At 36.8% G+C, this 27,800-nt stretch overlaps 2 protein-coding genes across 2 annotated transcripts; one reads left to right on the forward strand and one right to left on the reverse strand.

Moving 5' to 3' along the window:
- LOC130854994 (basic proline-rich protein-like) lies at positions 1 to 2,028 on the reverse strand. Its single transcript, XM_057737811.1, has 2 exons — positions 795 to 2,028; positions 1 to 713 (listed from the first exon to the last, which is right to left on the reverse strand). Exons 1-2 carry the CDS (start codon positions 2,026 to 2,028, stop codon positions 1 to 3), a joined length of 1,947 nt encoding a protein of 648 aa, XP_057593794.1.
- Positions 829 to 26,990, forward strand: SKIL (SKI like proto-oncogene). The gene is made up of 7 exons (XM_057739261.1): positions 829 to 1,255; positions 2,896 to 4,660; positions 15,900 to 15,997; positions 17,827 to 18,059; positions 21,141 to 21,382; positions 21,670 to 21,894; positions 22,574 to 26,990. Exons 2-7 carry the CDS (start codon positions 3,563 to 3,565, stop codon positions 22,730 to 22,732), a joined length of 2,055 nt encoding a protein of 684 aa, XP_057595244.1. The 5' UTR covers positions 829 to 1,255; positions 2,896 to 3,562; the 3' UTR covers positions 22,733 to 26,990.
- The last annotated feature ends 810 nt before the right edge of the window (positions 26,991 to 27,800 follow it).

The raw sequence follows: 27,800 nt of genomic DNA on the forward strand, positions 1-27,800 counted from the left end.
TCACAGCCGAAAGCTCTTCAGTCGTCGCTTTCCTCGTCTCATCTCTTGTGCGCTTCCAAAACAAAACCCCAAACCCCTCAGGAAACACTGTAGAAACATGTAATTTCTACCTCCCTTTTGGAACCGAGAGAGCAGTCTGCTGAGGGGGTGGGGGGTGGGGGGAGGGAGGCCGAGGAGTGGAGACGAAAATGTTTTCTCTGGGTTTTGCCGGAACTCCGGCCAGCCCTCCGGCCCGGCCCGATGGCGGAGGAGGTCAGCCCGGGGAAGGCGTCTGGGCGGAGGCCGCCCGGGCGAGGCGGGGGCGGCGGGCGTGGGGCGGAGCGCAGCGCTGCGCCGGCAGCTGGCGGGGCGGCCCTCGGGCGGGAGGCCCCGCGGGGGCGGGAGGCAGCCCCCGCGCGCAGGGCCCACACCAGGGGCGCGGCTGGGCGGCTGCCACCCGGCTGCCTCCGGGGCGGGGCAGCCCAGCTGCGGCCCCGCGGGGGGAGGGTCGCCCGTGCCTGACCTCGGGCGGTGGCGCTCGGCCGGGCGGGCCCTGCCTCCGCCCCGCCGGCTGCTGGGGTCGCGCACAGTGCACCGCGCGGCCGCCCTGCCCCCTCTCTCCTTGCAGCGCGGCGGCCGAGCGGCCAGGGCGCCCCCGGGTCTGGCCCGTCTCCACCGAGCCGCGGGTGGGGCGGGGGCGGGGCGGTGGCGGCCCCAGACAGCCGGCTGGGCGACTCGAGGAAGGAAGGAGGGAGGGCGGCGGTGGGGGTGGGGCGGGGAGGGAACATCCTGTCTGCGCCGGGTGCACCGCAGACAGCGCCGCGCGCCAGCCGCCCAGACGGCGCGCGGGGCTGGGAACGCCGGGCGCGCGCCTGGGGGGGAGGGGCGCGCGCGCCAGACGACGGGCCGGGGGAGCCCTCGGGAGCCACAATAGGCCAGACGGCGCGCGCGTCCCCGAGGGGCTGGGAGTCGCGAGGTGGCGGCGGCGGGCCCGCGCGCGCGCGCGCGCGGGGCCGCTGCTGGCTCCGTTCCCCGTCCCTCCCCTCCCCTCCCCCCCTCCGCCGCCCTCGCTCTCCCCCCCCCCCCCGCCGCCCTCGCTCTCCCCCGGGCGGCCGGAGACGGCGGCGGCGTCTGCGGGAAGCCGTGTGTCTCCGCAGTGACGTGGGCGGGCCGAGGACTCGGTGACGTCAGAGGGCTGTGTGTAGCGATGTGTGTGGGGTTCGGAGCGGCGCCGGCAGAGCCGAGGGGAGCGGGCGAGCGGCGGCGGCGGGCACAGGTGCGGCCTCGACTCTCGAGGGGGACGCGGCGGGAGGCAGGGGGCGCGTGGTCCTCCGGGTCGCCCGACGGCGGCGCCGGGCGTGCTGGGGAGTTAACAAAGCTCGTCGGGGTTTCTGGGGGCGGGGAGGCCGGAGTCGGGGGTCCGGATGCGCCGGTCCCGGGGGGGATGGGGGTCCCGGGGGGGGGGGGGCGCAGGGCCAGTGTCCCACGGCGGATCTTGCCTCGCTGATCCCGCGTGATGGGCGCGGGCAGGGGCAGGGCGCTGCACTTAGCCGTAGCCGTCGGGACCCCGGAGACCGGGACGCCCGTCACCGCCACCCCCCACCCCCGCCGCCTGTCTGCGCTGCGCGGGGATGCCCCGGGCTCGACCCGCTTGGTCGGCGCCCAGCGGCGGGGGGATCCCGACTTGGCATCGCACCCGCCCGCTGACCCCTCTCTTCTGGCCGCCAGCGGGCGGGCGAGGGGAGGTGCAGCCTTAGGGGTGCTGAGGTAACACCCGAGAACTTCCCGGGGAGCGGGTGCACGGGGGATTTCCGCCGTCCTCCCCGCGGCCCCCTCCGTGGGGCTGTGTTGAGAGGGCACTGGGGTGTTCCGAGACCGCGGGTGGGGGGGGGGACTCCTTTTCCTGCACTTCGCACTACACCCTTGCGCTCCCCGAGGCGTCCCAGGTCCCTGGCCTCCCCCCTCCCCCCCCCCAGCACCTCCTCGGGTTTGAGGTGGGTGGGTCGCTTTGCGTGGGCTGAGGATTTCAGGGTTTGGGGGCTCCCCCATGCTAGGTCATGCCTCTTGCCCTCTTCCGTGGCTTGCGTTGGCTGAGGTGTTCCTGTGGTGGGCGAAATCAGTACGTTGGCTAGTGGCCTTGGTCCTTAACCCTTTGGGTCTGTTTGAAGGTAAATTGCTCGGAGTTTGGGAGTCAGACATTTCTATTTATTGGATTTCTTTTGGATTTTCTCTCAAGAAGGAAGTGGAAGAAGAATCTTTTCTTTTTTCCTCTTCCTCCATTTGCATTCTTTGTGAGGTCTGTCTGCCTTGTGCTTTTTTGTCCCGGGCTAGTCTTGTTCAAGGATGGAGATTCCCAGGAGTGGAATCTATAGCTTTTGGCTTTCATTAAGCAAATTCTCTAACCTTTTAAAGGGAAAGTTAATTTTTGCCTACAGTCATTCTAGAAAAATAGGGTACACTGACTAGATGAATTATGTACTTAAGATTGTAACTTACATGTATAGAGATATAAACTAGTATCTGATTTTTTTGGATGAAACTTGTGGTTTTTGTTGCTGTTGTTTTTAATTAAGAGATGAAGCAATAGGTTGTTTTAGTTAAAATGGCATAACTGAGAAAACCTCTAGTGTTGAGTTTTGGGTGGGATGATTTCTTTAAGGTTCTTCCTGTTCAGAGTTGGAGTAGTCCTCTCCCTTTTGAGGGATATTGTTGCTCCCTTTACCCATTCTCCAAATTGCTTTCCTGTTTAAATGAAGGTACTTCTAATTAACTGGTGTTAGATTTAAGGAAATCACTCAAGTGTCACCTTTGGTAAAGTGAACTCAGTTGAAGATTAAGAAACTAGTTTCAAACTGACCCTTTGTCCTCTGGAGCAAATTCAAATGTAACTCTTCCCCCAACCCCCTTCTTTTCCAGATTAATTAAAAGAAGAATGAACAGTAATTCTGGAAGATAGCTGGGCAGTTTTTTTTTAGGTTTCATTTTTAATTGTAGAAGTTCAAGTGGAGTCAGAGGCTCTTCTTACTGGTGTGGGGATTTATACAAGCCTTCAGTTTGTCCACACCGACCAACAGATCATCATTTTTAGAGAAGATACTTTTGCCCCTCCTTTTTTGGTGTCCTTGGTGCCAAATACTAAATTTGGGTGCATAATTTTGACACAAGTAATTGCATAAACTTTTTGAGTGTTGTTTTTAAAACCAAACCAAACTGTTGCTTTGAACTTGGACATCTTGAATTGAGAGAACTGGCAACTTTATTTTAATACATGTATCTGAAGAATTTAAAAAAAAAAGGCTTCCTCGGAGGTGTGCCTCTTAATTAAAATTATTTTATTTGTTATTAGACATAAAATAAGAAACTATAGCACTTGCAGTGAAATTATACTACAGTATCAGCAGAACCAAAACAAAGTTGCAAAATCTATTGAGTAGTTTAGGGAGATCTCTCTTTGGAAATTTAAATTTTTTGTGAGAGTAACTTACGATAAGTATTGGTATACATTGCTTTTCTCTCTTCAAATAAGCAGCTAAATAACAATGCAAATATCAGACTTACTTTTTTAATACTGTAGTTTTTAGCAATGGAAAACCTACAGACAAGTTTTTCCTTGGTTCAGGGCTCAAATAAAAAACTGAATCGGATGGGAGAAGATGGCAGCCCTCCAGTGAAAAAAATGATGACAGACATTCATGCAAATGGAAAAATGATGATAAACAAGATGCCAGCAGTAAAGAAGGAACACTTGGATGACTATGAAGCGCCAATGGAAACTGATGAAGAGCATGTCAAGAGAACCTGTGCCTCTGTGCCTGAACCTTTACATTTAAATCCCAGTTTGAAACACACTTTGGCACAATTCCACTTAAGTAGTCAGAGCTCTCTGGGTGGCCCAGCAGCATTTTCCGCTCGGTATTCCCAAGAAAGCATGTCACCTACTGTATTTCTGCCTCTTCCATCTCCTCAGGTTCTTCCTGGTCCGCTGCTCATCCCTTCTGATAGCTCCACAGAACTCACCCAGACTGTGTTGGAAGGGGAGTCTATTTCTTGTTTTCAGGTTGGAGGAGAAAAGAGACTCTGTTTGCCCCAAGTCCTAAATTCTGTTCTCCGAGAATTTTCACTCCAACAAATAAATACAGTGTGTGATGAATTGTACATCTATTGTTCAAGGTGTACATCAGACCAGCTTCATATCTTAAAGGTCCTGGGAATACTTCCATTCAATGCCCCATCCTGTGGGCTGATCACATTAACTGATGCACAAAGACTATGTAACGCTTTATTGCGGCCACGCACTTTTCCTCAAAATGGTAGTATACTTCCTGCTAAAAACTCATTGGCCCAGTTGAAGGAAACTGGCAGTGCCTTTGAAGTAGAACACGAATGCTTAGGCAAATGTCAGGGTTTATTTGCACCCCAATTTTATGTTCAGCCAGATGCTCCGTGTATTCAGTGTCTGGAGTGCTGTGGAATGTTTGCACCCCAGACATTTGTGATGCATTCTCACAGATCACCCGACAAAAGGACTTGCCACTGGGGCTTTGAATCAGCCAAATGGCATTGCTATCTTCACGTGAACCAAAAATACTTAGGGACACCTGAAGAAAAGAAACTGAAGATAATTTTAGAAGAAATGAAGGAGAAGTTTAGCATGAGAAATGGGAAGAGGACTCAATCCAAGGCAAGTTTTTTTGTTTTGTATTAGTTTTTTAATAGCAATTTTGACTAATGGTTTACTTTGAAATTAAAAGTCTATGTAGAATATAATTGTTAAGAAACTATTACTGCTCATGCAGCAACAGCAAAAACTCATCTATATAAAATGTTAATGTTTGTATTACACATTTTAGGCTATAAAGTACTTTCCTGTATGTGTTCTCATTTGATCTTCCAAACAACCTACTGAGAGAAGTGGGATTATTCCCATTTTACAGATAAAGAGAATGAGGCTCAGAGAGGTATCAAGTGGCTTTCCCAAGATAATATAGCCAGGGAGTGGAGGATTTGGGGCTTCTTTCTCAAGCCATGTCCTCTTTTTCACACATCTTGCTTTTTGATGACTAAATCAGTTGCTTTCCTAGGACTCCGGATAATTTACACTTTGGTATTATCTCCATTTGCAAATGGTATAATAGCTAGTCAAAACAATTCTGGTGGTGGGCTGCAAACAGCATTTTTCAGAGGTGTATTAAGGATTTCTGACATTGTTTCTATAATTGAATATTCAGACTTGATCAGTATTGGAAGTAAATGCAAAAGACAGATTTACCTGAAGACTTTGTGATTCTAGTCGCCAAGATTTTTTTTTTTAAAGAGGAATAATTAAAAAAATTATGACAGCTAAAATAAAGATTATTTTAGATTAAATAAATATTAATATAAAAACCTATCAGCAAAGAGATTTTAAACTTATTATTTTCCCACTACATTATGTGGTAGGCTAAACTAGTATCTTCATTCTAAGTTTGAGGGCTTGGCTAAAAGGTAAGATTTAGGCTATTAAATATTCAGTTTGTTGATCTGGTTTTTAAATATTTTCCTACTTGATTAAAATCAGTATAATAGCTAACACTAAGTGTTTAAAATGTGGCAAGCATTGTTCTTGAACAGTTTTACATGTATAATTTTGTTTGGTTGGCACCACAAAAGGTTGGCCATGTTTCATCTTAAGAATCTAATTTTTCCACTATTAATTAGCTTTTATTCCTTGAAATAATCTCTGCCCTTTCTTCTTCATGGATGAAATGAAAGAGGTGTATTAAATGACTGAAGGTTATTTACAGCAAGATTAGAGCTTGGACAAGAGACTAAGGTTTGGTGTCCTGTGCTTTAATAGGGTACTCTTCAGGTTTTGAGGGAAATTTTAGTTACAGTGTAGTTTTAAGATACTGATTTGCTTCTGAAGGCCAAGGAAAATAATTTCAGACTTGAACTCAGGGTAGTTTGCTACTTGCTGATTCCAAAGGGTCAGTACTTCTTCCAAATTCCTTGCCTGTGGCTACCAGATAAGTTTATATTGTTCAGGAGCAGTTATTAACTGATTTTAAAGCAGAATTGACTTCAAGCCAGTTCTCACATTGTGGGACTTGCTTACATGTGCCCTGGTCCCATGCTGAAGATTGTGCTTAGAATTGTCTATATTCTCAAAATGTAGAGTGCCTCTTTTGATATTTATGGTATCTTGCCCTAACCTAAGTAGGACTCTTCCATGTCCATAGGTGGCCACATTATTTGCCAGATAGTCTTGGTCCAATCTTGATTGCTCTGACATAAGCATTTTTGGGATAAATTACTTTGCCTAATATTCCTGCTCTGTGTTTGTGAGAAAAAAAACTCTGAGAACCATGATAAAGGTTAAAAAAAAGAAGGTGCTGCATTTGCTTAACTGAAACCGAATGTGCTGGGGTTTGGTTAAAATTGAAACCATCCTTCATTGGGATGTAGTCGTTTATTGTTTCAGAATTTATTAATTTGAGTTGTTTTTATTTGGGGAAGGCATGATATTTTTTTCCAGTCTTTTTACTGTGTTATTTTTTGCAATATTTGCTACCGTGTTTCTGGTGTATTTTAGTATTTTTTCCAATTTTATGTAAATTTTAAGCAATCTAAGGGAATTTGAAAGTTTCCAGTACTCAAATCTTGAAGAAAGACGTTTTTGGGGAGTTCATATGCAGTAATACATGCTTGCCACTTCACATTTTGAAAATTTACTCCTTAAAACTTGGTAAAGTAGTTCTTTTTTGAAGTTCAAGTGAGAAACCAGTCCCAGATGGGTCACATGCTCCTGGTTGTATAACTGGTAAGTGGTAGAATCAGAAGTTGAATGCAGGTCTTCTGACTTGGAGTCTAGTAATTTTCACAGCTTTTCCCTAAAGCAAACTCAGTAGCAGAAACTGAATTTTGGGAAACATTAACTTTTCTTATCAACTTACCTTAGTATAATGGTTCTTAAGCTCTCTATTAACTTGTATATAGACTAAGGTATTTTACTGGGAAGGGGGCTAGGAGAGATTCCTTGACTGGGGAACATTTTTCATTATCTTCTGTGAGTCACTGAATTAGTTGCCCAACAAACCAAATACATCTAGAGGAAGCTCATTTAAAAAAGTCATAACAGCCTTTTTTAAAAAAATTAAAGAATATACTAAATATATTAACCTTTTATCTAAAGGACCTTATGTTTAGTGTGGACACTAATGTAATTGGGTATGTTTAGTTAATGTAGTCAGAGTAGTTCTTTGGATTTTTTAAAAAAACCCTCAAACTCAGTAGGCAATTGTTTGAAATGTAGCAACTGTTAAATTATTTCTAAGGATGGAAATTATATTAGTAGGGGTCACCAAACTATTTGCATAACTAAAAACTATATTTACTTTGCATAGTTAGGAGCTATATTTGGGTGGGAGAAATAAGTGGTATAAGGTCAGTGTTCTAAGTGAAGAACTGACTATTTGCAGACACCAGAGGTATAGTATTTTGAACTCTTTCTTACTCAGGTCACCACAAGGAATAATACTTGATTTTTAGATCTGCCTAGTTTTTTTTGCGAAATGGTGTTATCAAAACTCTCTCTTCATATCATTTGAGTTTAAGTTTTTATAAGAAAAAAATGATTATTGTATTTTATAGTGCACAAATACATGGAAGAGTATCATATTCTTGATTCTTTTCCAAATCTCCAGTGGGTATTATTTATTTGATCTAATTCTGATTTTGTTTCTGTGTGTGGAAAAAAGGTTTGCCAAGCAAATCATTTGTAAATAAAATTTGAAGGGTGATGTTTACTTAAGATTATTTTCAAGCACATTAGAAAAACCTATTTGTAGTCAATTGATAAGATTATTATAGTGATTCTTTACTGTTACAGCATGTGGCTGGCAGTCTCTAGTTCACTAAGTAAAGATGGTTTATGCCCGTATTTTTTTAGAAGTTAAAATTTAGATTTCTAGCATTTAGACTTGACTACTCTTAGGTAAGTAAAATAGTATAGTTTTTACTTTGCTTAGGGAAAAAACCCTCTGGATTATCTAAGATGCAAATAGATTACCTAAAGATATCAACTTAAAAGTTTTCCTCTTAAAGCCTATTATACATTTCACTTTTTTTAGTTTTGCATTTTCCTTACAGCTCATTTCTGCATAGGTCATTTGGAATAATGATAATACTACAAAAAACTTCTCCCCTTTTGTAAGCTATTATACTTTTGTTTAGAAAGTGTATTTCTTAGTACAAACGTAAATGAAATAAGGAAATACACTGGAGAGGACTGGTAACTTCGAAGAGTAGTGTTGGGACAAAATATGTACCAGTAATAATTATGATAGATTTGATGGTAATTTGTTACATCAGAAGCATAGTTTGCATTTTATGATTAGCACAGATTTTTTATTTAATGGCGATAAGGTCAGAATCAAATGAAGTATTTCTGCTTATATAAGGGATCAATGTGAGTATTTTTGTCTAACTTTCTAAATTAATAATTGTCTTAATGAGTTTAGAGACTTTTTCCTCTTTTCCCAGAATTTAGTTTAGTGCTTGGCATGTCTGTGTTACTCAGTGAAAAAGAAAATTTTTTTTAAACTGAGTAAATTTTGGGGAGATAACACTGTATTATGATTTAGAATATTTGAGGGTTTTTTTTGAAAAATGATGGTTTAACCCTTAATAAGCTTGTATAATTTGCAAATAAATTATTGACTGAGACACCTAATCAAATGAGAGAATGTATGTAAAAGTATTTTGGAAGTTAAGAGTCTAGAAACATAGGATGGTACTTCAAACTATTATTGAAATATTTACTAATATGTATTTGAGGATTTTTCCTTTCCCCAGAAATTTTCTTACCTAGAATTATCTGAAGATATTCCTAAGTAAGATAACTGAATGTTGGGCTCAAATGTATCTCACTTTTAGTTGTTTGTACACAGTAATTATACTAATTGGATATTTGTTTACTTACCAGAATGAAGTATGCAAGAAGAAAGCACAAAACAAGTTTGTTATAAGATGTTATAAAAAGGACATTTCGTTGAAATGTTTAGAATGGCTTTGGGAAGAGTGCCCTCTCATGGCTTAGGAAACAAAGAGTCTACATTCATTTTTATCATTAAAAAATGGTAGAACATTTAAAAAAATTAACATTTAAAAAAAGGCTTCTCATAGAAAACTTTATCCTTTTGGTCTGAAAAATGGGAAAAAAGGAGAAACTTTAAGGAAGAAAAGAAAAAGGATAGGCCTGAATCAGTGCATAGTCAGCCAATAGTGTTCTCATTGCTATGCGTACGTTATAATTTATGCCACTTGGAGAACAAGGAAGAAAGTAAGAATTGGATTAATTTCAATACCTTTAGGATTCTGAGAGTAGAAAGTGTGGAGCCAGAACTCAGTTTGTTCAAGTAAAGAGGTAGAACTAGTTTGGCAATAGTTTTAGTAATGGCTTGAACCTGTATTTTTTGTCCGTGTGTGAAATTTTGGTCTGTTGAGGTTGCATTTTTTGGCCACCCCAATACGTTACATACACATTAAAATAATGTAAGGGCTTTATTTGACTACAAAAAGCATAAAGAATATATAATTAAACTGTAACCCTTTTTAAAGATGTGGTTTGGTTCCATAGGAGAAATGAAGGAAAGATATAAAGTTAGTTTAAAACTCATTTTGATTTCTAGACTTAGAAATGGGTCACAGAAATATATATGTAAAGACTAGTTGGAGGCTCCCTAGGGCAGAAATTCATCTTGTAGTTTCTCAATGTAGCATGTGGTAGATGCTTAACAAAGGTTTGAATAAAACTGAATGAAAAGTCTTAGTAGCCCTAGAAAGAAAGCTACTAGTGATTTTTGAGGAGGAAAACAGTTTAGTTTTAAAGCAAAGCAGCATTTTGTTTTTATTTGTGGTATTGAATTTGAGATTTCACGTAGCCTTAAAAGTGCATATTTTGTTTATCTTATGGAGACAAGGAATACAAAAGTTAAACTTACTAAAGACCATTTTGGTACATAATACTAGGGCTTTTATTCCATTTTGAAAAAGTTTTTTGTGTGATTATGAAAGCAGTATAGGCCCATTATAGTAAATCCTAAAGAAAGTACAAAGAAGAAAACGGAATTTCCTCATAATTTCACCATGGAGTGATAACCGCCATTGGAATTTATTCCTTTACATATGTAATGCTTTGTAGATCTGTTTGTGCAAAAGCATCTGTAGAGTGCACATGTTATTTATTTAGGACTAACTGTTGAAATAATAATACGTTTGGACAAATTTTAGGACATGCACTTTAGAGCAGTGTTTATCAGATTGCAAATTGTCACCCATGCAGCCTTTCTCATCTGGGGTTCTATGAGAGGAGAATTAAGCCCTATAGAAAGGATGGTATAGAGTACCATTCTTTGGAGAAGAATTTAATTTAATGGAGAGAAGTTAATTTAATGTATACAATGGAAGCTTTGCAGAATTTGGGCTTAATTTTCTTGAGAACCTTAGTTGAGAAGGGGGGGGATGTCAAGTCAATTTAGTGGGTTACCAGCATTTTAAAAATACATGAAATAGAGTAACATTTTAAAAATGTAATATGTTGCACATAGTAAAATTAATTTACATTTTGGTATTGTCAATTTACATTATGAAAAGGCCAAAATAATCGGAGATCATAATTTTTTAAAAGCATATATGCTGAAATGGGATAGAAAAGCAAAGGCTTACATTTATATAGATTAAAACTTTTGACAGGGAATATGTTAGTGAAGAGATGTATATGACATGGAAATTTTCAAGTAATTTCAGTATTAAGTGGATTGGACACCATAGAATTCCAGTGTAAAGAAATTATTTCTTTATAAATTTATTTATTTATTTATTTATTTATTTATTTATTTATTTATTTATTTATTGGCTGTGTGGGGTCTTAGTTTCTGTGCATAGGCTTTCTCTAGTTGTGGAGAGTGGGGCTACTCTTCATTGTGGTGTGAGGGCTTCTCCTTGCAGTGACGTCTCTTGTGGAGCACAGGGTCTAGGTGTGCGGGCTTCAGTAGTTGCGGCATGCGGGCTCAGGAGTTGTGGCACACGGGCTTAGTTGCTCCAAGGCATTTAGGATCTTCCTGGCCCAGGGCTTGAACCCATGTCCCTTGAACCTGTGTTCTCTGCATTGGCAGGTGGATTCTTAACTACTGCACCACCAGGGAAGTCCTAAGAAATTATTTTTAAAGTCCCAGAAATTAACAGGGTTTTTATCGGTTTGTCCTATTTGTTTTTTTTTTTTTATTTTAGTTTTAAATTTTTTACTTATTTATTTATTCAGTGTGCTCAATAGTTGTGGCTCTTGGGCTCAGTAGTTGCAGCGCACGTGCTTAGTAGCTCCATGACATGTGGGATCTTCCCAGACCAGGGCTTGAACCCATGTCCCCTACATTGGCAGGTGAATTCTTAACCACTGCACCACCAGGGAAGCCCTCTTTTAAGTTTTACATGGCTTTGTTTCCATGAAGGATTTAAGATGATAGATGCACGTTATAGGAATGTGAGCCTTTGCTTTTCCTGTGAGCATTTTTAAGCACTTTAAACCTAACATGGGCATTGTGAGGTAGAGGATATGATTCTGCAGTGTGGAGGAGCCACAGACGTTGCTATGATTCCTGCAGGTCCATCTTTGATAAGTTAGTGGAAGTGTTTAGATCTTATTGTTGCAGTTTTCATTGGGTTGATTAATTCTAATAATTACAGTGAAATGAGGCACAAAAAAACTAAGCCTTAAAAATCTCTTAAGTAGCTATTTGCTACCTTGTAACACTATTCCTATTTCAGTTGTTGAAACACTCATTCACAACGATTGTTGGAAGTATTGAGGAAACCTGATCCTATTCTGAGCGATTCAGTTTCTTTCAGTAGGAGTTGTTGGCAGCTGTCTGGTAGGGTGTCTTTTTGTATCCTTCTGAAATCATTTATGGACCACTCGAATGTCTCAGTATTATACCCAGGAAAAGGAACCTGGCAGGTATATTGGCTTTGTACCTATTGGCTTTATACCTAAGGAGTTGTTGCTTAACTTTGTATTTAGTCATGTATTTACTAAGGTTGCTAATGATTTAGGTTTGGCTCGTACAAAGTAATGTGTATTTAATATGGATTATATTTTACTTTTTATGTAAGCGCAGTATTATAGGAGGATAGACTATGAAAGTTACCAATCTACTAGTCCTTTGTATGCTTACTGGTTTATAAATACCAAAATATAAAAATTAATCTTTATGTTTCTAAATTCTATTTTAAAAAATATTTTTTCCACATATTTTAAAAAGATTTAATTCTGATTTTTTGAAGGGAATTTTTGAAATCCTATCAGTACTTTGAGATATTGTCTTGATTTCTTTAGTTCATCAATGTTTGTCATTAGGACTTACTTAAAGATCATAATATTAATCTGACACTGTAATTAAAAACTGGAGTGCCAGCTAAAATCAAAGTTTATTATTGAAGGTAAGTTTGGGAATTTTAAAATGTTTTAATTTGTTTTTTTCAGTGCAAATTGGAATGTTTGTATATGAATGGTGCTAAGCGGGTGGAATTATTTTTGTAACTAGAAGGTGGTGACAAAAATGCTTGTTGGTCTTTTTGTAAATGAAATCAAGTTCTCTAAATTTTTTGTCATTGTGAGACTAATAAGCATTGTACCAAAATACAATGGTTCTTTATTAGGAAACCTGATTATTAAAGGGTCATGTATACATAACACAGTAAGTTGAAATTGAGAGAAAGTTGCATAAAACATTCCCTAATTTTTACTTATTTAAAATTAACTCTTCTACTATACATTTTGAGCTTTCTTAATTTTGCTTTCATAGATGTTATTTGTTGTTTAACGGCTTAGATAAAGAACTTTTGGAATGAAATCATTATGTCTGAAATTTTTCTTATGTGTTTCAGATGAGGATGCCATCTGTTCATTTTGTGATAGATAATGATGGGAAAGTTGGGTGATAGAAGTATTTTTAAATGTTAAGGCTCTAACTTAAGCTACTAAATGATCTACTTTTCTTCTTTGCCAAGTAATGTAATATATTCTATTTTAATGTTTAGATACATGAAGGAAATAAATTATTCTCATATTGAAAGATAAAAGAAAAGGCAATAGATGCACGTATCTTGGTGTCTCATTTTTATTCCTGATTAGTAGTAGCATTACTGCTGTGCCATTTAATTATATTGTTATTTTTTGAAGACCTAATTTGTATGTTGCCACAAATGCAGAATAAATGAGAAAATCTGGCATGTCTGTGAATGTTCTGTTGTATAATATGTGCTTTTTCTTAATTGTTTTTAACATGCAGTTAGGATAATTTGTTATAAATGTGTTTATGGCTTACCACAGCATATTAGGTAAAATTAACTCTGAACATTTTATCATGGTTAGTGTTGTACATTTCCCCATCATTTATGTTATTTAATTTGTAGATCTGATCTCTAAAATACATCCCAGACACTGTTGGGAATCGATTGGTACTTCATGGAACAGAAGGGTATTAAATGTGAAAGAGACTATCTTGTGAGTTTTGTAGTAACAAAGTAAGCTTAAAAAAGGCCGCCCTGGGAATGAGCTATATATACTGTCATTCAGAATTCATTCAGCAAATATTTATTGAGTCCCTTCTACATGCCAGGCATGGCACTAGGTACTGAAAATACAAAAGTGATTAAGACAGTCCTTGACCTCAGGCTGCTGTTTAAGCAGAGACTGGCTAGCCACTTGTCAGGGATTTTGTATAGGGAATTCAGACATTACCTAGAGACTACACTAGGTGATCTTTAAGGAAGGTTTTTTTAAAGAACTCCTCCTCTGTGACTCTCTTGGTGGGTTGGTACAATAGGGAACAAAATAAATGTCAGAAACTAGAGAGAGATGGATGTTTAAAAAGAAGGAACGTGCTTGCAGTTATTTAAGGTGGCATTTGAAGTTTAGAGACATAGAAACAAAGGTATACTGAGTTTGGATCATGAATAAAAGTAAAACTTATACAAATCAAGCTGTAGGGTTTTGAAATGAATTTGATCAAAATTTAGTCAGATTTGACGTCAAGATCTTTGGCTGAAGAAGTTTAGAATTTCTTATTCTGAAGATTTGAAATTCTACAGATTTATAATAGGAAAAACTTTAAAATGTATAAATCAATTTTAGTAATTTTAATTAAATCTGGAAACAGTTGATTTCTTGGGCAGTACATCCAGTATTGTCTCAGATATAAAGCTGATTTAAAGTGGAGCTTTCTATATTTTCTAAATAATGTTTAACAAATGACTTCTAAAAATGAAATTCTCATTTAATTTGAGCCAATCTTATATTTCATTGATTTGTTAGAGTGAGCTTATCCGTGCTCATTAACACCTCTTTTAGCACAGTGTTGGGGTGAAAATTGTTCTGCGTAAGTGAGTTTTCTAGATAATGAAACTACTCTTCTCAGCATTGTCTTTTTTTTTTTTAAAACTTTAACCTTTTTTTTAATGAATTCTAAAATGTCTTAAATAGTTTTCAGTCTTTCTAAGTGGTATGTGTATGGTGTATATATATGTATATGGTATACTACTTGTAAATATAAGTATAAATATCGACTCTGTGTCATGTTGACTCAAGACTTCTTAAACATCAGTTGCTCTGTTGTGGTATTAAGGGTAGGGAACAATGGAGGTGTATTAAACTAGTTGCCCTGGCCTATGTATGATAAAGCCCTCAGATTGTCTTGCTTTTTGAATGAGTTTTTGTGTTTGTGTCTTGTAATTCTTCTCTCTCCTTAGGCTGTCAGCTGGCACCTGGCATCTATCATTTAGTGTTTCTGTTGCCAGCAGTCAGTTCCCTTTCTAATTTATGGTAGAACTAAGCTATAGGCTGAGAAACTATGTAAACAAATGATTGATTTATTTTATACATACATAAGCAGTTGATTTTGCCCCAGATTCTGAACTTCTTTAGTATACCTGATCAGGATTGTGAGGTTTTAAAACAAATTCTAACCTTATATACAGTCTAGAAGCCCTCACTAAATACTCACCTCTTAAATCCTTTCAAATTATTATTCTTTTCCCTATAATCTTGTGGTCTTGTTAGTCTTTCAAATTCCTTGCCCAGTAATTGCTAACAAAATGTTGATCTCCTACCAGTAAGTGTGTGTGGGGGGGAGAGACAAAATATAAAACAAACCAAGTGAGGAAGTTAGTAACCACAAGTTGTTTATTCTTTTTTTTCTCTGTTTCTGAACCTCAGTTTTCTGAGCTGTAAAATGGAGGTAATTATACCTACTTAATGAGGTATTTGTTAGAACTAAACAGGATATAAAGTTCTTATGAACTTTGAGGTAGCTAGTTACCTTCTCCTTTTCCTTTATTTGCTGGTACAGTTCATCCTTCACAGCCAAAAAGAGCTTTTCATATTTATGAGAAAATGTGGCTTACTGTTAGGTGTTGGCAGACAATGTGGTTTCAAAGTTTGGCAGAGTATTGCTGTAGAATGTTATCTAATGTAATATGCTAAGAAATGCTGTAGGAATGGGGTATATTCTAGCTGATTGTAATAGAAAGAAGAAGAATCAGAACTTACCAATGCAGTACATTTACAGAGCACTATTATTTAAAATGGACTTTTAAAATAGATTCCGTAAGTATGATATTTGATGAAATCATTTCTGGTAGTCCATGTTAACATACCTGCTGAAACTGTTATTGTGATGGGGTAGTTCATGTCTCTTTGAGTTTTAAGTGACTAGACATGGTACTTTAAGGAAAGACTGCCTTATTAGAAGATGATCCTTAAGTAACATAATTCTTTACTAGTCAGTATTCTCCAGAGGCAGCCTATGGCTCTGTCAGATAGACACATAAAATTAACCGTCACATCTTCTTTCGGTAAACTTTTCCCCTTCTACATTTTTCTGCAGATAGATACACCACCAGGAATGGAATTACAGTCATGGTATCCAGTTATAAAGCAGGAAGGTGACCATGTTTCTCAGACACATTCATTTTTACACCCCAGGTGAGTGGGTATTGGCTCGTTCATTTATTCATTCAACATCTATACATAGGCACTATTCCAGGCCCTGGAAATTCAGTATATAGTTTTAGGGTTTTTTTGCTAATCAATGAAATGAATTATAAATTGTGTTGAATATTTGAAGTAACCTTTTCTGTATGTTTCTTTGTTTTGTTTTGTTTTCTAGAAATAGGTCATTCCTTTTTTGCCCTGAAGTGAAAAAAAATTACAAGTTTTCTTTTTATTCCCTTACTTCCCTTCAAAGGTAAACTAACTCCTCAAGAGTGTGGTGTGCAACTTTGATATTTAAAGAAAAACTGTTTTGAAACTTAGAGGTTTTCATAGTAGCCACACCTCTCAAAATCAATTTTAATATTTTCAATAAAAATGCACCTTAGGTTATATACTTTTTATTTATAAAACCTAGATTTTTATCTGCTACTGTACATGTTTATCTCCCCAAGCACAGTGTTGAAGAATCTTAGTCTTACTTACATTTGTCTAGTTCCTTCTATATCTATTACATTTGAAGTAAGTTTTTGGGCAGTATTAAATTTGTCAGTTTTTTTTTAGCAGAATACTGAGTTTTCATCCTCAGAATTCATGTGATTGGTAAAGAGGGACAATATAGATGTCCTGTACAAAGAAAATGTGATTCAAGAGGAGATTGTTGAGAGTTCAGAGGATGAAGTATTAGGTCAGTTAAATGGTTGCATCTTTTGGCTAAAGGTTAAGCAGATTATAGTTAATCATATGGTACTTAAATATCTGGTTCAAACTTGCTTCATGAGTCTCTCAGATAATCTCCTGAACAATTTTATGTGAGCTTTGAGCAAAATTGGTATTTATCCCTTTGATCTTAGGTTTGCACAATTTATTATTGCCATTTTATCAAATAATTAAGAAATACCAAAGTATTTTCAGAAGATTGCTTTGTGGGGTTTGATCCAAGGAGGACTGCCCAGTAGCTGGGTAGCATTCAGAATGCTGGTTCTCAGGGCTTCCCTGGTGGTGCAGTGGTTAAGAATCTGCCTGCCAATGCAGGGGACGTGGGCTCGATCCCTAGTCCAGGAAAATCCACATGCTGCGGAGCAACTAAGCCTGTGTGCCACAACTACTGAGCCCTGTGCCCTGCAACGAGAGAAGCCACCGCAATGAGAAGCCCGCGCACCACAACCAAGAGTAGCCCCCATTTACCACAACTAGAGAAAGCCTGCACGTAGGAACGAAGATCCAACGCAGCCAATAAATAAACGAATTAAAAAAAAAAAGAAAAGAAAAAGATTGCTGGTTCTCTCCCTGAGAAGGGAGACGGGCCCTGGGAGTTCCTTGTTGGGTCTGTGGTGAATCAGGCCATGGCCATGCAGTGTGGAACTGAATCAGCCTAACCACAGCAAAGAGCAAGGATTCCTTGCTTTGGAGTGGTGGCAGACAAGGAGATGGTCCTCCAAAGTAGTATATAGTCTGTTTTCTTTTGGCATAAACCTTACCTACTCAGGGCTGTTGAACTGCTCTGTAAAGTACTTCATGGTTTTAGTTCTCATGTGGTTTTGAGGAAAGGAGAAGAGACTGATTTTCCGGGGAGTATCTTTTTAGTGCTTAGAATCTACTTTTTGCAAAGTAAAAAAAAATAATCTCATAATTTTCCTGTGTCTGCCTCAACTGCTTGCTTTTTCCAAGAATTCCTTTCTATGATCCTTGTTTTCTGAGTTGTTCCATTATCTGTTTTGGTAAAAAAAAAAAAAATTATTTAACCATAGAAATTGATGTAATATATTTTGCTTTTTACCTAAATGTAATATGTATCTTATTTTGCCATTTTTTGTTTTCAGCTACTACTTATACATGTGTGATAAAGTGGTTGCCCCAAATGTGTCACTTACTTCAGCTGTATCCCAGCCTAAAGAGGTCACAAAGACAGAGGCAAGTAGATCTATACCAAGACAGTCAGAGAAGCCTCACAGTAGTGGGAAACATCAAAAAACAGTGTCTTATCCAGATGTCTCACTGGAGGAACAGGAGAAAATGGATCTAAAAACAAGTAGAGAATTATATAGCCGCTTAGGTAAGTATTCAGAAATTATCTTTTTAAAATCAGATATCTAATAAGCATTCAGCATTTTCGAAGAGAATTTCTATTTCAGAAAATTTTCCAGATAATTGAAGCTTTTCTCTTAAAAAAAAAAAACCACCTTTTTAAAACTCTTTAGTGATTATATAGACCTTCAGTTGATCTACTTATCTAGAATGGTGATAGCTATAGAGGCTAACGTGTATTGTCATTAAATAGACAATAAACTAGATGGCTGTATACTGCAAGTGATTTTTGTCTTAATAATTTTTTCTTCTTCCTGCCTTTTCTTTACTGTCAGATTTCTTAAAGGTCTGTAATTTGTAATTTGCTGTGAACTGAGAAACCTTTTAACTAATAATGTAAGAAGAATATGATAATCTATAAAAATATTAAATCAATTTTGTTGTACGCCTGAAAATAATACAGTATTGTGAATCAACTATTTCAATTACAAAAAAAAAGGAAGTGCGTGTAAGAGTAGTTAGGTGTAGGACTCAGACACTTAGTCATGGAATAAGCAAGGATTGAAAATCATAGCTGTGAGAGCCAGGCAGATGGTATAAATGCAGAATGCTGGCTGGACTTTAAAAAAAAAAAGCTGTGTAGTTATGGTGCCTTTTAAAATACCGTAGACCAAACAAGACATGTCTGCTTACATGCTGCCTGTTACCTTCTGTATAGTGCAGAGCTTTGTTTACAGCTTAGGCAAGTGTGACTGTTCTTTCAGCTTTCTCAGAGGAGTTGAAGAGTCCTCTAGTTATCTGTTTCCTTAGATAATTAAGATTCTTCAGGAGTTTTTTGTACTTTAATTTTGAGATTTTTAAAACTCAGTTTTCCTTGGATTTAAATATGGCGAACAATAATTAGTAATGTATTAATACCATTATACCATGTCTGCATTATATTTCCCATGTTATTTAATTCTAGAGGCTTTTAAAAAAATTATTGAGGTGTAATTCATATACCATAAAATTTACTCTTTTAGAGTATACAGTTCAGTGGTTTTTGGTAAATTCACAGAGTTGTGCAATGATCACAACTATGTAATTTCAGAACATTTCATCTCCCTAAAAAAGAAACCCTGTTACCTAGTGGAAGTTACTGGTCATTCTACCCTTTCACCAAGCTCTGTCAGCCACTAATCTGTTTTCTGTTTTTATGGATTTGCCTGTTCTGGACATTTCATGTAAAAGGGATCATACATCATGTGGCCTTTTGTTGTCTGGCTTCTTCCACTAAGGATGTTTTCTCAGTCCATGTTATAGCCTGTGTTAGTCCATGTTATAACATGTATTAGTACTTCTTCCCTTTTTATGGCTTAATAAGATTCTTATTGTATGGATGGATAATACCCCATTTTGTTTATCCATTCATCAATTGATGGGCATTTGGATGTTGTCCACTTTTTGGCTATTATGACTAATGCTGTAATGAACACTTATGCACAAGTTTTAATGTGAACATACATTTTCATTTCTCTTGGCTATATATTTGGGAGTGGAATTGCTGGGTCTTATGGTAACTCTGTGTTTAATATCTCAAGGGACTGCTAAACTTTTTCAAAGCAGCCGCACCATTTGCATTTCCAGTAGTGGCTTCTAAGGACTCCTATTTCTACATACCTTTGTCAACACTTGTTATTGTTTGTCTTTTGATTATAGCCATCCTAGTGGTTGTGATGTGCTTTCTCATTGTTTACATCTGCAGTTCTCTAATGACTAATGATACTGAGTATCTTTTCATGTTTTTATTGGACATTGCAAATCTTTGGAGAAATGCCTGTTGAGATCCTTTGCCTATTTTTCAATTGGGTTGTCTCTACTCAGAGAAGTTGAAGAGTGGTAAGAGTTCTTTGTACGTTCTGGGTACTAGACCCTTGTCAGGTATAGGATTTGCCATTCTGTCAGTTGTCTTTTCACTTTCTTGGTGGTGTCCTTTGAAACACAGAAGTTTTACATTCTGATGAAGTCCAGTTTATTGTTTCTTTTGTTGCTTACTTCAGAGGTGTCATGTCTGAGAAACCATTGCCTAATCCAGTTAAGAGCTTTAGCTCTTACATTTAAGTCTGTAATCCATTTTGAGTTAGTTTTTATGTAAGGTATGAAGTTCAACCTCATTCTTTGTATATGGATACAGTTGTCCCAACACTGTTGAAAAAACTACTGTTTTGTGATTGAATTGTTTCGGCACCCTTGTTGAAAACTAGTTACCCGTAGAGGTATGGGTTTGTTCCTGGACTCAGTCTTTATGCCAGCCCTACCCACAGTTTTGATTTCTGTAGCTTTGTAACAAGCTTTGAAATTGGGGATTGTGAGTCCTCCACCTTTGTTATTCTTTTTCAAGATCATTTTGGCCATTTTGGTTTCCTTTTATTTTCATATGAATTTTAGAATCAGCTTGTCAATTCTGCCACAAAGCCAAGTTGAGATTTTGATAGGGGTTGCATTGATAAAGTAGATCATTTGTGGGAGTATCACCATTTATTGTAGTCCATTTGGGCTGCTGTAACAAAAATAAAAGAGACTGGGTAGCATATACCACAGACATTTACCTTTCAGAGTTCTAGAGGCTGGAAAGTTCAAGATCAAGGCACTAGCACATTTGGTCTGGCAAGGGCTTGCTTCCTGGTTCATAGATGGCCATCTTCTCACTGTGTACTCAAATGGTGGGAGAGCTCTCTGGAGCCCCATCATGGGGCCTCCTACCTTTATGACCTAATTACTTCCTAAAGGTCCCATTTCCTAATACCATCACATCGGGGGTTAGGATTTCAACATGAGAATTTTGCAGGTCACTGGCATTCATATCATGATATTATCTTAACAGTATTAAGTCTTCCAGCCCATAAACATGCAGTGCCTTTCCATTTATTTAGGTCTTTTATTTCTTTCAATAATGTTTTGTAGTTTTCATTGTACAAGTTTTATATTACTTTTGTTAAGTTTATCCGTAAGTATTTTATTATTTTATTTGTAAGTGAAATTGTTTTCTTAATTTCATTTATGGATTGTTCTAGTAACTTTTTAACAGAGTAACATTCATACTTTCTTGCTTTATTTTTGTCTTTCAAAGATCCGTCAGTCTCAAATAATTCTACAAGCAAAAAGAAACCTGAGTCTGCCACTTGCAGCTTAGCCAGAGACACAAGCAAGGCAGGAATTGACCGTGATGCTGCAGCTTCATCTCCACTTCTTGTCAAAGATGTCACTTGTGAGGATGATAAGGGAAAAATCATGGAAGAAGTAGTGAGAACTTATGTAAAACAACAGGAAAAACTGAACTCAATTTTGCAGAAGAAGCAACAACTTCAGATGGTAAAATCTAAATGATAGTCCATTGTGAAAAGATACTTTTGCATATTCTTAAGGAAAGTCAAGATGAGATGCTGTAAATGTATTTAAGATTATTCAGTTTTACACTTCTAAGAAATATTAATATACTTTTAAATTTTTAGAGAAAATAGTTTTCAGGGTAGTTATTTATGTATAGAATTGATATGACAGCTGACTTTTAGATGTTTTCTGTCCTGTTTTTTCCTGAATTGAAAGTTTTATGTGATGGAAATAAAGTAAAAATTATATTGTGATTCTTTAAATTACAGGAAGTTGAAATGTTGAGTAGTTCAAAAGCTATGAAGGAACTCACTGAAGAACAGCAGAATTTACAGAAAGAGCTTGAGTCTTTGCAGAGCGAACATACTCAAAGAATGGAAGAATTTTATGTTGAACAGAAAGACTTAGAGAAAAAATTAGAGCAGGTAATGAAGCAAAAATGTACCTGTGACTCAAATTTAGAAAAAGATAAAGAGGCTGAATATGCAGCACAGGTAAGAATTACACAGTTTCTATAGTGTTGCCCTTTCAATGTGGAAATTGAAGCTGTTACTTTAATTTCATTAAAGAGATTATTTTTTGTTAAGTTTGTTTCATTTAAGCTAGATTTCAAAATAGATAATTCTGTTAAACACAACTTTATGGTGTATCATCCAAGATGTTTTTTTGACCTTGATGATTGCTTTATTACTTTAAACTTTTATCAAGTTTCTGTAGTTTAGTTGTCCAAATTGCTAATCTCTAGCTATCTGAGTATCAAAGGTTATGTTATTTTAATGTAGTATATGGACTTTCAAATCAATGAATTAACAAACATGAACTGTTGCCTACTATGTTCACAGCACTGGGGCAAAAATGGATAGTAGCTCACAGCTTGGGAAAGATGAACAGATAACTCTTAACCTGAGCAGGCTGTGATGAGAGGTATACTGAAGTGTAGGGCATAATGAAAGTGTTCTAGGTGCTCAGTTCTCTTGACCCTTTGTTTTACTGTCCTTTTAAGGTCATGTCAAAGTCAGATGAACAGTATTAGATATTCAGGAGATTATAGTATGCATGAAATAGTCCATTTTTGTAAAAAGTAATTTGAAAGTAGGCCTTTGCCATGATGTGAGGAGTAAGTGGAAGAACAAAACTGAATGAAAACTAACAACAGTCTTTTAAATCACACAGCTGGCAGAACTGAGACAGAGATTGGACCATGCTGAGGCTGATAGGCAAGAACTCCAAGATGAACTCAGACAGGAACGGGAGGCAAGACAGAAGTTAGAGATGATGATAAAAGAGCTAAAGCTGCAAATTTTGAAATCATCAAAGACTGCTAAAGAATAGAAACCTTTAAAGAGATTCATCTGTGTGTTCCCAACAGGGTTTATTTTTGTTTGTTTGTTTGCTTTCGTATTTGAATTCTGAACAATTTATTTGCATGAAAATAACTAGGCATTCTATCCATTTGTAGATCAGAGAAAGTGAAGAGATTATATATTAGTATATAAATTTTTACATTTTCCAAATGAATGAAAATGTATGTTTCTTTGTACTTTTTTTTCAACCAGCTTAGTAACAATGTGGTTTCAACTATTAGATAATCTGCCTATATTTCTAATACAATTTAGCAGTCGCATACTTTTTGAAAAGCTGCATTGTGTGATGGAAAATAGTTTTGATCAATTTTGTTATCCATATTTCAGACTAAATTTTAGATACAATGGTGGCGTCATATTTCATATATAGAGCTACTCAAGGAGTTGAATCCATTTTTTTCATTAATACAGTCTCCTCTGTAAGTTGATATAGTATACTCATTATTATAATCAAAATTTGCTTTTATTTTGTTCATATTGTGGAATGAATTTCTACCAGTTCTCTTCTATTTAATGTCTCCTATGAGACATTTTGTCAATAGAGGAATTTCATTGATGAGGTTGTAGCACACCCCATGGGGAAGGATAACATGCTTTCTTATATATTGCTGCTAAACACAAGAAGCAGTTATAATTAGATTTTCTGTTTAAATATGGTTATATTTAGAAAAAAAATTTTATGCAGCAATTTAGAAGAGGGAATAAAATAATAATTTTTGAACTTTTATGTTAATAGTGGTGTGAAAATATTAATGTACTTGAGAAAAACTGATACCATTGATGTACATCAGTTTCTATACAATCCGTAATCCTCCTGTACAGTTTTTGTATGTAGTTGTGGGTCTTACTGAAATTTATATAATGGATTTGTTTTCCTTAATGGATTTGTTTTCCTTTAAATTGTAAAATATTAAACACTTTGAAGGTTATTTTGGACTTTTGTATGTTTAAATGTTAAGTCTTACCAAAATGTGCACGAATGGACCATTTTCAGTTACTATTTAATATCAAAATCAGGAGTTTACAGTCAACTGGTAGTGTATGATTGATAGGTTAATATAGGGAAGTTTAGTTATCTGCTACGAAAAGATTTTTAGATAATTTTTAGAAGGCAGGAATTCCATAGTTTGGGGGAGGGGCAACTTGTTCTGCACTTTTCTCTTTTTTGTTTTTGCACAGAAAAGCCTGTCATTCTTTAATGGCAGATTTCATATTAGTTTATTCTTGACTTAAAAGATACTAGGTAAAATTCTTAGTATGCATTTTTTAAAGAAAGTTTCCTGAAGCTACCATTAATTGACATTATTATCCCATGAGTTTTATGTTTATGTTCTTGTGTAAGGTACTGTATGAAATTACTTGAGAGCTAAGTTTATTTTTAAAATATATCAGCTAAGGTTAAGGTTATTTACTGTTCCCATCATAGACAATAAATACTTGGTATGGAACTTCAAAAATAAGTAGGTAATCATTTAACCAGTTATTTTCATATTTTGCTTAATGGTACTTACATATCCTAAAAGAATTTTTGTACTTCCCAAAGTGTAGTTTCTTTACTAGAGTATGGTCTAAATGTGTATTTTCTATTTTCCATTCAACTTTTACTATATTAACCCTGCAATATAATTTATTGATTCTTGGAATGTCCTTAAGGAGGAACACATGTTAAAATGACATGCAGGAACAAATATTAAAAATGACATACACCCCTAATACGTTTTATTTATCTTTATCTGGAGAAAGAAAAATCACACATTTTATGATACAGTTTCATTTTAGTTGTGAATTAGTTGTGTCACAGCTAAGCTTTTTGGGAAATAAAATTCAAGCCCAGCACCTATAATTTAATTTATTTTTCTAATTCACTCAAAATCTACTTATGTTACTTAGTTAAATGACAAGCTTACCTAAGCTTCAACTCGAGACTTCTAAAATAAATTGCTTGATCTTTGAAATATGTTATTTAAAAATTCTAAGCAATGCTTAATCACCTTTAAATTATCATAAACTCTTAATTTAGAATTGAGTAAAAAACTATTTTTTCTAGTTCTTCACGTAAGGGAAACTTGCCACATGAAATTGTATAGTCTTCATTTTCCAGAAGATACATTGATGTGCCATCAGTTTCTGTCTAACTTCTTTGAAAATAGTTTTTTTAGTCAATTGTAAATAGTATGCCTATTCTAGTTAAAAGTAATTTTAACTTAAACTGTACAACATAGCTTAAAAATATAGAGACTTTGTAATACTTTACAAGTGGCCTCTGCTATAAATATCTTATCCATATAATTCTTCTATTCTTTGCATGCTCATTTTGTGTGTTGGTTGCTAGCTTAAAGTTTGTTTCGGTGTTAGTTTTTGTGTGCCAGTTCATCAGGCAAATGGATTTTCCCTCCGACTTCATAATATTTTTCTTTTTAGGAAAAACATAAAAACTTTTACTATAAAAAGCCGCATTAAAGAAATGGCCTACCAAAAGTGCTAGAGCATCTTTAAAAGGAAGAAAAGATAGAATGTTAGTTTACTGAGTGATGAGTAATGTTTAATCTGGGTGATGATAATTTCTATACTCTAAAGTTTATGAGAAAAAGTAAATGTAAAACCTGCTGTCATTGAGGAAGCTCTAAACAATCCTGATTTCACAAATGCAACTTGTAACACTAGGAAAGGATTTGACCAACAACGTAAGTTTGGCTTGTGCTTTAGTTATGTAAAGCATATTCTTTTGCTTGAATTTCTGTGTCCAGGAGAGATAGGATGTTTTATGGTTCTTGAACTACTTTTATAACATATTTAATATATTATCAGTTGAGATATAAAATCATTGTACGTATTGAATTAAAAACCAGTTACTAAAGTAAGTGTAATAGACTGAGTACAATGATACTTGCAGGTTATCCATATATTTTAGAAGACATGACAGAAAAACCAATTTTGTTTGCATATCTGTGGCTTCTGTTTGAAGGAAAGTAAAATGATAAACTTGAGTAATGTGAAACATGCTCAAGGCTATTTCCCTAAAAGTAATAGTAAAGCTGGTGCTGAAAGTTTTTGATCAGTTTCTCAAATTTTCTTCTCGATGACATGTTTTGATTGCTTAGGGAAGAATCCTCATTTTTATTTGCTCTTATGCATTTAATCCACACGACAGGATGTTAAAAATTAATAGAATGAAAAGTTGTGCTTATACTGTATATCTGTTTCTGTGCTTGAAACTACTTGTTAGTTTTTTATTGAAGCTGCCAGCAATAAGGGACACATTACTGCTGTATTATACATTGTAGGACTGAATAATTTAAACAGCTTAAAATTTTCTTCTAGTATAAGACACAAGCATTTCCATTATTGGAAGAAATTCATATGGATATTCTATATTGCATCTTGTTTAAAAGGACAGTCTTTTTTTTTTTTTTTTTTGTAAAATCTTTCCATTCTAAATGGCTTCTAAACTATAATACATAATGCAATTTGGAGCCTGTTTTTTAGTGATAGAATTAAAAGTCTTATATAGTGCTACTGTGTTTAAATTAAAGTGAACAAATGTAAAAACCGAAATTAAAAAATTAAGCCCAGAAAACAAAATAGTGTATTTAGTTGAATGTAAAAGAAATTTGTAAGATTTTTTTTCTTCAATATAGATACCTCACTTGAAAATAAAGCACAGCATACTTAAAATAGTTCTAGTGAAAAAAAAAATCCTACTAAAAGAATTGCGAAATCTTGAACAACTCTTGGGGAATTATAGTTTGGGAGAAATAAAATATACTTGCTTTTAACCACCCTGTTAGAAGTATTTATTTATCCTGATAATTTTAAGCCAACACAGTAGTCTTAAATTATTTCCAAAGTTCTAATCTGTGAAGGCAGTAAATGAAAGATCTGTTGTGCAACTGTAAAACAAATTGTTGATTACATTGACCATAATTCAATTTAAAATCTTGCCAATGATGTACAGTTTTATGGTTAAAATTGCTGTGGTTGGTTGCATTACATGACACACAAAACTGTCCTCTACCTCACGTGAAATAAATATTTTATATGGTTTTACTATAAAACAAGACATCTATCTGGTCACTTAGTTTACAAATTTTGAATTATATTTATTGAAACATGACATACTGTGCTCTTAGCTTATACCTCAATTGTATTTTGTGCTGTTTTCCATTTTCATGCCTTGTAAATAACTTGTATAGATTGTGGACTAAATTCCAAATAAACACTTTTAATGCCAATGAAATTGATTCAAGCTTTCTTGGTATCCTGTGTGAGCTCAGTGTTCTCGTTTCTTAACATTGACATTTTCTCCTATTGTTCCTTTAAAGTTTATTCATTACACAGCAAACAACTAACTTGAGAAACTTTTTAATTGTAAAATGTGAAGTTTTATGTGATATTTTGGGTGATGAACTGTATGTTCATTTTGTGATTGTTCTCTTTCAAGATACTTGGACTCTTGCTTTAACATCTTTTCCTCACGTCTACCTCTGGTATTAGTTGTCAATTATTGCATAACAAATTATTCTACAATCTAGCAGCTTAAAACAACATATCTCTCACAGTATCTGAGGGTCAGAAATCCAAGAGCAGGTTAGATGAGTGTAATGGCTCAGGAATTCTTAGAAGGGTGCTTTTATAATGTTACCTGGGGCTGAAGTCAAATGAGAGCTTGACAACTGTTGGATCTACTTCCCAGCTCACTCACGGGGCTATTGACAGGTGGTCAGTTCCCCACTCTATGGACCCGTGCATGGAGTTCACAGTATGGTGCATGGCTTCTCCCAAGTGAGTGATCCAAAGGAGAGAGTGATGCCACAGTTTCTTTGGTGACCTGGACTCTGTGTCATATGCTATTACTTTGTCCTTGTACAACTTGTTAGAATTCAGTCACTAAGTCCAGCCCCTACTCAGTCGGAGGAGATCATACAAGGGTATGAATCCCAGGAGGCAGGGCTCATTGAGGGCTGTCTTAGAGTCTGGTTACCATATCCTCCAAACTTCTTTTGTGTGTGGCAAAATGTACATACCATAAAATTTAC

This window comes from Hippopotamus amphibius, chromosome 6, assembly GCF_030028045.1.
Source record: "Hippopotamus amphibius kiboko isolate mHipAmp2 chromosome 6, mHipAmp2.hap2, whole genome shotgun sequence".
Taxonomy (NCBI): Eukaryota; Metazoa; Chordata; class Mammalia; order Artiodactyla; family Hippopotamidae; genus Hippopotamus; species Hippopotamus amphibius.